At 33.3% G+C, this 14,862-nt stretch overlaps 1 protein-coding gene across 1 annotated transcript in view; it reads left to right on the top strand.

Moving 5' to 3' along the window:
• The window catches only part of LOC124363391, a 29,657-nt gene extending 15,371 nt beyond the window's left edge, over positions 1–14,286 (top strand). Inside the window, exons 10-15 of the mRNA XM_046818642.1 lie at positions 2,057–2,189; positions 6,029–7,622; positions 9,998–10,133; positions 12,185–12,275; positions 12,704–12,791; positions 13,472–14,286. Coding sequence (XP_046674598.1) covers positions 2,057–2,189; positions 6,029–7,622; positions 9,998–10,133; positions 12,185–12,275; positions 12,704–12,775 — 2,026 coding nt within the window. The 3' untranslated portion in view covers positions 12,776–12,791; positions 13,472–14,286. The remainder of the gene's footprint in view (positions 1–2,056; positions 2,190–6,028; positions 7,623–9,997; positions 10,134–12,184; positions 12,276–12,703; positions 12,792–13,471) is intronic.
• The last annotated feature ends 576 nt before the right edge of the window (positions 14,287–14,862 follow it).

Here is a 14,862-nt window from a genome sequence, read left to right as displayed (position 1 = left end):
AGTAGTTAAATAAATAAAGCAAGATTTACATGTTAGCTACCAGTATTAACTGTTATGAAATTAAAATAAATTATGTGTTGGTTTGGCATAAAAAGAATTTCATACTTAATTTCTAATTGATACTTTGGATTTTATCATGAGTTGAGATGTTCGTTTACGCTAATCTCCAATACCACTGAACCAATTTCTATGAAATTTTGTAGATACGTACTGTTTGGTCCAAATTAAAAGATAGGATAGTTTTAACTCGAAAATCCCTCCGTAATACACCCCACTGGTCTCTAAAGTAGCAAAAAATCCCATATTGATCCCTAAAGTTGTGGGAATATTAGTATAAATGTAATCAACTGTTTTTTGGAAGCGTTGTTTTATGACAGCACAGCCATATGTTTAATTAAATAACCTCTATTGTAATCTTAATATTTATGTTTCATAATAACTGTGAATGATAAATTGCAAGAATATCTAGATACTCAAGAGGCTGGTAGATAGATAAACCTATTCTGGCACCGAAGACTCTCTTTGTAGTAGTCAGAAAAAGGAACTATGCTAGATGAAATTTCGCTGGATTGTTCTTTTGAACTAATGTACCAATTCCAGCTCTAAATGGTCTAAAACATTAAAAAAACTTTTACTGTATATTTAAAGACTGATATAAATCAAAGCTTAATTCTCTTTGGACAATAGTAGGATTCGTTACTACTATTACTTTATTACTTTACTACACAATAGTGGACTGTACGTATTTATATTTTCTTAGTCGGGAGGTAGCAAATTCAGCTTGGGAACAAAAAAATACTAAGACTGGAGTAAATCTAAATGACCATAAATATACACTTTATTTTATTTATCGTGGGAAGAAGGCTTACTTAACAATGGCGTCGGAAATATAATTCACTCGAACCAGAAGTGCTCATACAGGTGCAAAACCTACGAAATTGCGTGCGAAACGGCGGGTAACTGCTAGTTTGAAATAAATAGAACCAATTTCAATTTCGATCCAGCTGTTTTACAACAGTATAAATTGTTTCCGAGAGGAAATATCCCGTGACAAGTTAATATTTTTTAACTACTTACATTGTACTAAATATTAAACTTAGTACAATTACTTTTCTTAGGTGGTTACTGAAGTAAACTGACCTAGGCTAAATAGTCAAAATTCTGCTCATCTTTGGATAGGTTCCTATCCTAATGCGGATAGTTTTGTAGGTTATGATTATTTATAACTAATGCAGTATTGTTTGGTTTTTTCAATTTAATGTAAAATACCTGTTTCCCACACCAATTGGCAGATCTGTCCAAAGAGTCTATAAAGAGGTATATTGGCTTGTACACAAGCAAATACAGTTTTAAAATTTTGTAGCTTAAAATAAATTCTATTACAACTCACTGATATTATTTATATAAATTTTCACTATGTCCTTGACGAAAACTTCCGAGGTTCCCATTTGTTAACCTGAATCTTGCCATGTTAATATTTAGTGTCTAGCGAATACTCATTTTTACTGGATTTTAGCTATTTACTCAGTCAGGAAAAAATATATTCTACGTTCATTATGAGTCATTTATCGTAACAAATTACATTATCATTGTTTTACTGTTTATTACATTGTATTCATATAAGTTAAAAAATATTTCTTTCGTCCTTTCAATAAAACTGTTAAACATTTCTCCACAGAAAATCAACATAATGGCAATAACAAACACAAACTGTCATGTACTGCGTCTAGTCCATACTCGTAACAGTTTCAAAATAATACACTAGGCGGCAGCACGATGCAAGAAATCGCAAAAACCAAACACTGTCGACTAACCGCTCGCAGTGGTGAAAGAGCAGGTAGAATTCAGAATGAGATGTGTAATGAAAATAAGAAAATTAAATAGCTCCAAGAATCCACAAACCTATTCCAAATAATTTTAGATTTCTTTTCAAAATCTTAAATTTATTTATGCTGGTTTATTTAATCGTGTTTTGTTTTTAAGAAGTTATAACACTCGCTAACAATTGTATTTGAATCTGAAATTTAAAATTAATTGTCTTAAAAATCTGTTCTAGGGTGTTGGAGCGAGAGCGAGATGAGTGGCGCAGAACAGCCTGTCCTTGCCACCGGGTGATGAGCTGGATGTCCTTGCCTCTGCCATATTGCCGCAGGGGTTACGGCAGAGAGAACACGGCCCCAACACAAAAGGTGAGGACGCCCTTTTTTCTCAGGCCAAGAAGCTTATAAATTGCACTTAGTCCTGTAAGAACCTTAGCGCTGCTTCCGGAGTGACAGGATATTCAGGATGGGTAAGGTTAGGGAGTAGGAACCGCCTCCTATCGAGATCCATGAGGAAGAATTAGGGCACTACATCTCAAAGTCATGTCTCCCCGGAAAAAGGGGAGACCAGCTCTATAAACCAGCCTCTCCAGTCAAAGCAGGCAGGGGTGGCATATCCTTGTTTAAAGCTAGCAATATCCTCTGAGTTTAGGGAACAACCCCCACCAACTCCAACAGTCATCTCCCACAGTAGACTAGACAACGAATTGCCCATGAACCCCAGAATCTCGACATTTGCGGTTAGTGATGTGCCGCTCCTGGACATCCATAAGGTTGTCCAGATTGAAGTGACACATCGGTTTTTGCTGTGCCCAGTGGTGGGTTCAACTGGAAGGTATAAACCAGCCAGAAGTGATACCTACTAGGTAAGAGGACGCCCATAGTTATTACTCAAGAAAATAGCTAAAAAAACATTTTTTGGGGTAAAGATGACTGATAATTTTTGGTAGTGGACAGAAAGTAAACCAAGTGCAGTCAACCGCTCATTCCCCATTTTGTTCCTTAAAAAGTTCTTGGCCTGTTTCAATGTTGAGAATCTTTCAGGAGTAAATTTTAATAATACTGAATTATTTAAACAATAATTGAACATTTTTGGGGTCCGGACCCCTTGGACCCTCTTACTGGCTACGCCCTTGATATTACTCATATCTATTTGTATATAAGCAATCTAACATGTCCATCACTGGGTGAAAGATGTCGGCTTAAATGGATTTGATGGTGAAGTCATGATATAAGATGTTATTGGTTTTAAACTCAATATTCCAGGAACCGAGAGGGAATTTTCCCTATATAAGCACACAATCTATTTTTTTCCTTCCACACAGAGTAATTTTTCCTAAGGAAGAAATTGAGTGTCAGACACAATATTTTTGGTAGATGTCAAAATTGGGAGGATTTTATAGTAAGATCATATTGTTCTTAGTTTGAACTGAAATCCAACCATGAAACACGTAATGTCGAATCATCGTTTGCTAACCATATGGAGACACTTAAAGTGGTGACTTTCAGACTATTAGTTAGCTGACGGTAATATACCTATTACAATTTTAACCAATCATAATTACGAACGTGTATATGTGTTTAATTTTTATAGGATCATTATTTCATCCTAATGGATTAATTTTATTGACAAGATAATTTGGAGTGGAAGCAATATGTGTAGACATGTAAGCAACATAACAGTTTTCTTAGGTCCTACACAATTTTCTATATACGTCTAAAATACGAACATTTCAAGCAGTTAAACAAAATAAAACTATAAAAATAAATATTATATTACCTTAAACATTGACACTCTAATAACGGGTTACAAAGGCTTTTTGAGTTAAATAAAGACTATATTGAATAAGGATTTTTGTCATATAAACATAATATTAAATTAGAAGGTAAAAGTTTTATGGTAAACATTTAACTTCCATCAAAATAGAGATCCTGTCTCTTTAATATTTCTGGGTAAACATGAGTTTGACAACTAGATAAACGCTTGATGTTATTATATTATACTACCTGACCCCGTCACGCTTCTTCGCTGTGAATATTATCTCAAGTTATACATTATTATGTATTGTATGAAATTCAAGCATAATAAATAATAAGTAAGTAAGTAATATCAAGCAATTTAAAAACCAAAGTGAAGCTTATTTCGTCAAAGCACTTACGGTGTAATAAGATGGTCCTCTATGATATTTTTTCAAATGTAAGTAAGCATATGATCAGGTACTTATTATTTCAGTGTTAATGGTTAGAAGATCAGAGGTTGAGGGACTAAATTGTGTATTACGTGTAACGCAAATATAATAATTTCTGATTCAAAATAGTTTAACAGTACCCCACCATAGTAACAATATGTTCCGCAAATCAATAGAATATTTAGGACCTACAATTTATAACAGATTGCCAGATTATTTAAAAGCCAGCACTTCACTTGCATCTTTTAAAAACAAACTAAAAGACTTTCTTGTGAAAAAACTGTTTTTACTCACTCTCTGAATTTTTGTGCCCCACCCAACCTTACAAGTAAAACTATCATTAGTACTGTTTTTCAATATATTTTTAATTTGTAGTTTTACCAGATATAGTAATATTTTTAGTATTTAGTTATTTTATACATATTGACAATTCTCGATACATGTTAATGTTAATGAGAAATAAATGATTTTGATTTGATTTGATTTGATTTGACTACCTGACCCCGTCACGCTTCTTCGCTGTGAATATTATCTCAAGTTATACATTATTATGTATTGTATGAAATTCAAGCATAATAAATAATAAGTAAGTAAGTAATATCAAGCAATTTAAAAACCAAAGTGAAGCTTATTTCGTCAAAGCACTTACGGTGTAATAAGATGGTCCTCTATGATATTTTTTCAAATGTAAGTAAGCATATGATCAGGTACTTATTATTTCAGTGTTAATGGTTAGAAGATCAGAGGTTGAGGGACTAAATTGTGTATTACGTGTAACGCAAATATAATAATTTCTGATTCAAATTAATTATATTTCCGATGTCACTGCTGAGTTTGTCTTGTTGCCCCCATCAATAACATATACACATATACAGCTCTCCAAAACCTACTCTAGTTTTTTTTTTTTTTTTTTTTTTTTTTTTTTTTTTTTTTTTTTTTTTTTTTTTTTTTTTTTTTTTTTTTTTTTTTTTACGCTAAATTCCACCTCATGTGCTCTACCCTGGTCTAAATTATTTCCATTGCCATAGTCGAGTTGGACTTTGTTGTCTTGATGAAGATAATATACAGTACATACATACTTAGCACTTAGAAGTATACTATGGTAAAAAAAACCACCTCACGGTCTAAGGGATATATCCTTAGGGAGTTGATGCAACATTGCAGTAACCATTAGGTTTTGAGTTGTAGACATCTTGTTTTGCGGACTGTAACCTGGGAAAAAATGGCTCGTTGAAACATCATAGTTTAAAAATTTCGCATCACAATGTCAAGGAATCCAATCGCTCTCTTAGGTATCTAAACATTTTTGCAATTAAACATTCGCAGTTATTATGAAACATAAATATTATGATTACAATAGAGGTTGAATTCATTAAACATATAGCTTTACTGTCATAAAGCAATGTTTCCACAAAACAGTTTATTACATTTTATACTAATATTCCCACAATTTTAGAGATCAATATGGGATTTTTCGCTACTTTAGAGACCAGTGGGGCGTATTACGGAGGGATTTTCGAGTTAAAACTATCCTATCTTTTAATTTGGACCAAACAGTACGTATCTACAAAATGTCATTGAAATTGATCCAGTGCTACTGGGGATTAGCGTAAACAAACATCTCAACTCATGATAAAATCGAAACTATCAATTAGAAATTAAGTATGAAATGTATGTTTTTATGTCTTGCTTTATTTATTTATTAGACTACTTAGCTTCTTATCCTCGATTGTGTTGATCAACGCAAACAGTAATGTATTTATTACATGAACATTCTATGATTCTCATTTACATATTCTAGTTATCTCTGAACTTATATCATCTCCATATTTATCTCCATGTTGTGTTTATAGAAACATAGCAAAATTATGTTTCAAACTTAGAAAAAAAGCTATGTTTAATAAAAGAGCAAATCGGAATATGATTCATAACTTTGAAATAATAGGCAGAGCTTTTGTCTTTATTCATGTTTCTTTTTTATGTGAGAAGTTAATTTTGATAATAGTTCTTGTTTTTCAGGTCAAGCTTAGTGGAGAAGGGAAAATGCCTATTGCAAATTCAAATTCATCTATACCTATATACGCCACAATAGATAGGTCAAAAAAGACAAAATGTAGAATAGCTCAGGCAATGAGCCAAAATAGTGACAATTGCAATGCAAACCGGTCAGAAAATATTGCAGTGACCAGTGAAGAACTAAAACTAGATGAGGTTATTCTCAGCACTAATTACGCTAACATTGAAAGTACCGGCAATAATCTTCCACTAAACACATTAGACAAGTCTGGTAACACAACTAACTCCCCTATGTACATGAACTTTGAGTTTGCTCAGTCACTGGAGTATTACGAAAACTCCAAAGATGTGCTCAAGAGAGCTCGGCAGATCAATGATAAGGGAGAACAAACGCATGAAAGTAAACAACCACAAACCGTTCTCCGAAACGGTGAAAAGTATTGTGTAAAGTGTGGCCACGCGAGTAAAAGAGATCCCCATAAACCACCGGAGAAGCAAGACGACTATTTGCTAATGGAACCATCCGCTAAGGAAGACAGTGGTCAAATGGTGAATGGGAAGAATTCTAACCCAGCTGTAAAGCATTTCCCTGGCTACTTGCCCATGCATCCAGTGCCTTCTACTGGAGGAATTTCCAAAACAGAGCTTCTAGAATATAACTTCTCGTGCAGAAGAAGCTTGCTGTCTGAGAGAGCAGCGAGTTCTCCGAGTCTGTGCGGTCCAGTTGTTGACAGATCCAAGAAACACGTAGAGACCAACCTCGGCAATTCCAGATTTTCAGCTCACAACGTCAACCATTCTATTTCGGCCACAAGCAGCCCTTATTTGCGGCGAAGGTTGTTGAACAGTTTAGGCAACATCGGAGACGAAGAACCGAGGTACAACAGTGCTCTACTCAGAAAGAGATCAAACTCTGCGGATTCAGCAAGGTACTTGGACGATTTAGAGTCAATAACGGAGAGGACTGTTTCATCATCTCCTACACAAATAAATGTTGAAAGCAGTAAGAACACCTCAATGGACTCTTTATGTAGCCAGTCTCTGAGTATTAAAAGACTGAATGATGTATCTTTAAGCAACGGTAGCAGTTTTTCTAACATTCCTCCTTGTACAGATGAAACCCAAAATGTAGAGAAGGATATTGATGAAGTGCCTTATGAAAAGCCTGAACCTGCAAAACAAGAAATTGTAGTTGATGCGAGATTTTCCGTCAGAGACACCGCAGACCATCCGGGTTTGACGGTTCATATCAGGAGATCGTCTAGTGTACCGTGCAAATCTGGTCATAACCGAGACTCCTCAAGTTCCAACGACTCTGGAGTTTCGATCGGCTCCCTAAAGCAGAGAGGATCAGACTTTGCTGAGTTTGAATTACCTCTGACAACCTCAATGTCTACTAGAAGACATCATCATGCTCTGAGCCAACATCTGAATGCACACCACATCGACTGTTTTCACGCTTCACTGCCACGGAGGTCAAAATCATCTGATCCACTGCGAGAATTATCTTTCCAATTTCAAGATATCAAGATAACTCCAAAGTCATCTTCAGCAGAAGCTGAAGTTCCAATATGCCTCATCAAGAAAGACGCAAAAGGTACAATAGTTAATATACTTCCATAATATACAACTATTTGAAATGTTAAAAAGTCTATTATCTAGAGTTAAATAGCTTTAAAATATAACTTTTTTCCTTTAGACTAAATGGTTTGTTTAAAGTTTGATTTTGGCAATGCAAGGTTTTGGAGGAGACATGAATGTTTCGGACATTTACCATGGTTTGGTGATACGAAAAATCAGTAACTCTACATTTGAGATCTGACACTTGATGTCGTCGTAAGGTGGATAGCTAACTTAACACTAACACACACATAACTAACACACTCAACTAACATAACTACAATCCAGACTATCTTTCTTGTTCTTTAACAGGACATTAATTTAGGCTTCATAAGTTACATTATCTAACCAATCAGTCAACAATCGATTTGAAATTAGATCGCTTTGATTGCTAATATTGAAAAAGGAACCTAAAGAATAAAAGAGAGAAGACAGTTTTGGCTGAGCTTTAACGAAGCCTATCACTCGTGGGGCTGGAAAAACATAATTTCTGTCTGTTTGTCTGTTTGCACGATATCCCAATTATTGTTATTTTTATTAAATGAGTGTTTTATACTTAGTTATTTTTATGTCCTGGCACACCTGGATATAATTTAAACGACCCGAGATATCTATGTGAAACCTTGACCCTACCTATTATAACATTTTTTTTTTTAATTTTTCATGTTGTTGAAAATTTTGCCCCCCTTTTCTAAAGGGGGATAAAGGGGGGCAACTAAACATTTTCAAATACAAACCCCTATGATGTGACCCCTCATTTTAAAGAGAATAAAAAAATAAATCCAATAATGCAAACTAGAGGTCTCTACGTTTATTTTAACACATTTTATGACAAATTTACAATAATAAAATCAGTAACTGTCTTGACCTGTTTATCGTAACATGAGTCAACACTAACGCAAATTCTAAAAACAGTTACCTGTTTTAATGTAGCAGCTTTTCAAACTGTTCACCTTCGGCTGTTTGCCAGTGTGCTAGACGTGTGTAAAAACTTGAGACATGATAGGGGTTTGTATTTGAAAATTTTTAGTTGCCCCCCTTTACTCAATTGTAAATTTGTCATAAAATCTGTTAAAATAAACGTAGAGACCTCTAGTTTGCATTATGGTTTTTTTTTTATTCCCTTTAAAATTAGGGGTCACATGATAGGGGTTTGTATTTGAAAATGTTTAGTTGTCCCCCTTTACCCCCCTTTAGAAAAGGGGGGCAAAATTTTCAATAACTTGAAAAATTAAAAAAATATGTTATAATAGGGTCAAGATTTCACATAGATATCTTCGGCCGTTTAAATTATATCCAGGTTTGCCAGGACATAAAACTCACTCTGTATATTGTGTGCAAGTTTGTTGTGATTCCTCACATATGTATGTCAACATATGATTTAATCTTGAAAATGGAGCTTATATTGGCTAGTCAATTTGTAAATATCGCTAAAGGCAACATAACAAACAAAGAAATAGTTTGTTTGCTGTATTAAAGTAAGTCGTATTTACAAAAAGCATATATGATTTGTTAATCTTAACCTACATTGGAGTTACCGGTATGTGTTAGGTTAGTTATCTATCTGGTGAGGAGATTAGATTGCATATCTTGAAACGTAATGTTACCGAATTTTAGTATCACTGAATTTTTTAGGTGGAATTAAATCTTCCTGCATGCAAGCAACATGATGACTGCAAATGTGATATTTCTATTATATTTTTACTCAAACATTATGAGCATTATGTGTATCAAAACCCATCCTATCCAAAATCTTTTTTGTGTTTATTCCTTGCACATCCATTTGTATTGCTAGCAATGTACAAAACTCTACAGCTGCCACATAAACTGAACATCAGTTTCACAATAATTGTTATTGTAATTATTATTTGGATATAGGTACGTCCACAACGAACTCTTTGAAGGCATAAGTATGTTTGAAGGTGTAAGTATGTTTGAAGGCAAATATTTACTTTTGACATCGGACTAACAAATGGTGACATATTTAACTCTTGTTTGTTGGATAGATAATACTTAATAATATGAGTAATGAAAGAGAAGATTGGCTTGGAATAATCGACATAGAATAGATATACTTTTTAGAGTGTTGCATGTTTTCTCTTTTAGGATTATAACAACTTGAATTAAGATATACTAGCTTCATAATTTCTTGAGTATTTTATCTAGTCTCACATATAGCTTACCAAGTGTTACTATAACTTTCTACAATGTTTCTGCTCTGGATCATTGCTTTCTACCGAAAGCAATAGGTGTTTTCTGACCGAGATAGTATCATTGATTATGAAAATAAATGTCCCTGGCCAAAACACTACACATTAAATCATTCCTGGACATGTTTCTGTGTGTTTCTAGGCTACCTAAGTCCAGGCAGTGCTATGCCATACATAGACTCCCACAGCACCAGCAGTGGTACCTCTGACATGTCCGATTACATCGAGACTCTCTCCCTCTCCTCCTACAGCTCTTCTGACACTCCTGAAAGCCTTCGGTAAGAAATTGTTTTATCAGTAACATATAATTCCAGGAACCGAGTTCCAATTTACATTATTACAACTTAGTTTAAGGTGAAATCGGTAGAGAAATGTGTCCTAAGAAATAAATTGACCTTCAAGCGTGCTATTTTTGGTGGGTCGGAATAAGGTGTGGAAAGGGTTAAAATTACCAAAACAATAATGTTTCAGGTAATTTTTGTTTGGCTTATCACACTTAAAACCTACGATGAGACACTTAAGTTGAATAAGTATCACCCATATATTTGGCTTGAAATTACGACGCTGTTAATATAGTTGGTTGAATTTGATATAAGTCTTATTTGCGTGTTTGACACTTTGGTTTAAGTGTGTCAAGCTTATAACACAAATTCTGAGAATAAAATTATTGTTCAATATCTTTAACCCTTTTGATACACCCCATTTTGATCCTCGGCTAAAATAGCGCGGATGATGATTAATTTCTTTTCAAAGAGGAATCTCTCTATAGACTTCACGAAAACAAGGTTTAATATTTATAAAATACAAATTGGCTCTCCTCTCACGGATTAGAAGGTTCACTGTAACTAAAAATTATGGTTGCCTGTAAAGTCGGTTTTACGGGCGAAGATTTTACGTGACAACGTCTTTTTCTCGGTAGAATATTTATTGATATGAATATTATTAAATTGCACAATAGGAACAAGGAATTGAATGAAAATAAGAATTGCACAAATTTTAACTATAGAAATATATTTTGTTTACTAAAACATTGTACATAATTTGAAATTAATTAAAATTTGTTATTGTAAATGGTAAAGTTGAATAAAACATTTACTAAAATTGGAATTTGAAATTCTTGCTAAACACAGTTAAATTCTAACTCCGCGCGTGGTGATTGGTCGGTTTAGTTCGTTTGTTTGGTCGCACTGTTATGACAGGTTAGAGGTTATAATTTGTTATTTTAAATGTTTGACTAGCAATACGCGCTGTTTCTTCTTCTCAATCGACTGAATTACGATTGATTGCAGAGTGATTTAAACTAATAATTTACTTAACACTATCAACATTTGTCAATAGTATGACATAACCTATAAACTCAGTTTCTCAACTTTTGTGTCAATCTAACAATTAATCTATCAATCATAGTTTACGATAATGAAATATCAGTGTACAATTATTTACCTTTATTGTTGTAGTTGTTGTAAATGACGAATCTAAGCACTCCACATTTTCACGAATAAACATAGTTATCTGCTTTATCCCGTGCGGCGGACCCACAGTTATCTGCTTTATCCCGGTCGGCGGACCCACTGGACGGGCATCGTAACGTTACCGGGCGTTACACTTTTTCATGAGTGACTCCGAGCCGCAACCTAATTTAAGACGTTGTCACGTCAAAACAAAATTGACCATCGTTGGCCTTGGATGACATAATGTACGTACGTTATTATTAGAATAACATCCTAAACTTAGCGTTTTAATGTGTAAATCAGTTTCACTTTCAGGGGTTACTGAATTTCGATTCTTGTAACGTATGTTGAAAATTCTGTTTATTGCAATCTTTTGGAATGCTGCTGTTGATTTTCGAAGTTGTATTGAATAAATGTCGTTACCAATTGATATTCTGGCTTTTTGAAGCCTTTGGTACGTCATATCACATATAGGAAAACATCACCTGTTGCCGAGTTTATCACAACTTAGTGGACGAACATAAACAATAAAAGTGCTTAACAATAACTTCATAATATTTTGAGCAAACTAACACATTATTTCGCTGATAAAGTTGGTGAAAGTTTCATTTCGACTTAAAACTAATTTCTTTGCTATTACTGACAAATCTGGTAACCAACAGTAAGTTTACAACAAAATAGTGTTCACAAAGTCTTTTCCATTGATATTCTTCTTCACATTCAATGTCTTTGAATATGAATCTATAGGATATTAATTTAAACCTATCAAAATAAATTATCTTTAATATTATGATACCCTTCGTAGCTCTACAATTAATGAAAATTTTTAGCTCCCAGATGAATTTACATGTCCACTAAATGTTATCTCTGATGTTCAGGTTCAGCCGCACAGCCGCCACAACATTGAGACCGCGGTCTGGGAAGGAATATCACAAAATTGACCGATACTTCTTAGACAGTGACATGAAGGTAAGAAGAGAGTAACTTTCTTATAGAAATCATCCTTAGAAACGTTTAAATTGCTATGCATGATGTATATTCGAATTTGATCAAATAAACACATTTCTAACTGTGACCATAATATACCATCAAAAAGTGTGTCTTTAATATTTCAAAGAAGACTCAGTGAATGATTAAAATTTTCGCCTTTATAAGAATGAAAAACAGCAAAATTACACAAAAATACATTTTAAAACTAATTTCTTTTAAAATATTTAAAAAATGTTGACTTTTTCTTTTTACTCCAGTATTTATCATATGCTCACAAAGAAAATATTTAACAACTACTAAACATTTTGATTGGAATTAATCTCTAGTGCTTCTTGATTTTTTAAGTGATTCACTGATTTTATTTACATAAATTATTGTGTTTGTAAAACTATTTTATTTTTTTCCAGAAGCCTCCCTACATCCCTATACCTCCAGTTGTGGAAAACTCCGAATCTACAAGTTTTCTGGATACTAAATAGGGTCACTAAACTTCAGGTACTTATTACTGTTTTACTTGTTTTGTTTTTATTGTTCAGAAAAGAAAATTAACGGTAGTGTCCAAATCTTTTATATAATGTGAACGGTTTGTACAATAACAACAAATATTATGTATGGGCTTTATGTAATCTAAATTCAACCTATAAAGGAAATTAAACGAGGTGAAGGTGATTGAAAGCCAAATTAAACAAGGTTAAGGTGCTTGAAAGCCAAATTAAACTAGGTTAAGGTGCTAGAAATCCAAATTAAACAAGATTAAGGTGATTAAAACCAACTTAAACCAGGTTAAGATCTTTGAAAGCCAAATTAAACAAGGTTAAGGTACGTGAAAGCCAAATTACACTAGGTTAAGGTGCTTGAAAACAAAATTAAACAAGGTTAAGGTGCTTGCAAACCGGATTGAGATTGTGATGCTTATGTTTGAGATTACATTTCCACAATTAGCTTGCTATATTTTAACTGTGTAAACCTTCTGCACGACTGAATTCCCCAGAAAATCTCAAATTATTAACGTTCTTTCCTCAGATCAATCAAATTCCTTGATTCTTTCTCAGCGGTTCTTTCTTCTGTCTGAAGTCTTTCTAAGGTCTAGCAGTAAGTTAAACAAGATTTCATTCATACTCTATATGTTAGTTAAGTTTGAAAAACTGATTTACTAAATTGTTATGTTTTTCCAGGTGCTGTTTCATCTCCTGCCACTGCAATTTTGACTCTTAGTCCTCCAAACGCAATAATAATCATAGGGTATTAGGCTATAAGTATTGTAGTTATATATTTTTTACCAGGACAAATAGAGCCATCCAATATTATACTACACGTTTACATTTTTGTGCAGTATGGTTTACATCTCTACCCTTTGTAAATAAATATACATTTATTACATCACTACACTCGTACACTGCAATTTTAGTTGTGAAAAAGAAAACTACTATAACAGGTGCTGCTTTTTTATCAGGGAAATAACAATAGATCTGTTTTTGTCCATGGGAATTAGAACCAAAATCTAATATACACACTACTGTACACAACACTTAGTACAGTACTGTAGTTCCAAAGTTCTATTTGGTCTAATAGGGTTAATTTTTGGGTGCAAAAATATTATTGCAATTTCGGTGATGTTCAGTTTTACAATCGTGTATTGAGTCTAAATTTGTATAATGCTTTACCCCCCGCGAAGTTTAATTACGGATTACCCATAAAGCAATTATTATCCTACTCCGTATTTGAGTCCAGCACTACATAATCTAAGTAAATCCCAAAAAATGTCAAATGTAATGAAATATTGTTTTTTTTCTTTTATTGAATACCATGTTATACAAATAAAACCTGTTTTCCTAGTCTTTTAATTGTGAATAAAACATATGTATTAGGATTGTATGCCCTCATTGGTGCAATAATATATAATATTTAAAGTATTATTTCAAATATTTAGCTCTCAATATTCTTGTGTCTGGAGTACAAGAATGTACAGCATAAGTATACCTCACAATGTCACGATTCGGCGATTGGTAATAATTCAATCTTATTTTCTATAACATTTGCTTCAGAAATACATATACATTAATTTTGTTAACTAATGGAGCTACCCTTTGTTGTACAGTTGTTGTGTATTGAGTTACCATGATTGGTTGTTAAATGTACATGGTTCACCAATTAAATCATTCGATATTAAAAGAATTGTAAAAACAATAACTCTTATACTGCTCAAATGTACAAAATATATCTAAAGATATATGTATTGGAAAATTATCATATTGGTCACAAATTTGAACAAGCAAATAAAACAGGTGTTAAAATATTATTACATTACAACTCCCTTGCATAAGTTATGTGGACCAGTGGCTCGACCATAGCAATACACTACATCAATTACGAGTATATCCTAGAATGGTGAATTCTATATATATATATATATATATATATATATATATATATATATATATATATATATAAATGAATGTTTGTGTGTTTGTCCTTTATGGAATCGCAAAATATTAGACAGACCATTATGAAAATTTGTATGTATGCGTATTTTTCCACGGAGAAGGTTTATAAGCTATGCCCATTG

Source organism: Homalodisca vitripennis, chromosome 5 (assembly GCF_021130785.1).
Source record: "Homalodisca vitripennis isolate AUS2020 chromosome 5, UT_GWSS_2.1, whole genome shotgun sequence".
NCBI lineage: Eukaryota > Metazoa > Arthropoda > Insecta > Hemiptera > Cicadellidae > Homalodisca > Homalodisca vitripennis.
This window is presented reverse-complemented; position numbering and strand designations above follow the sequence as displayed.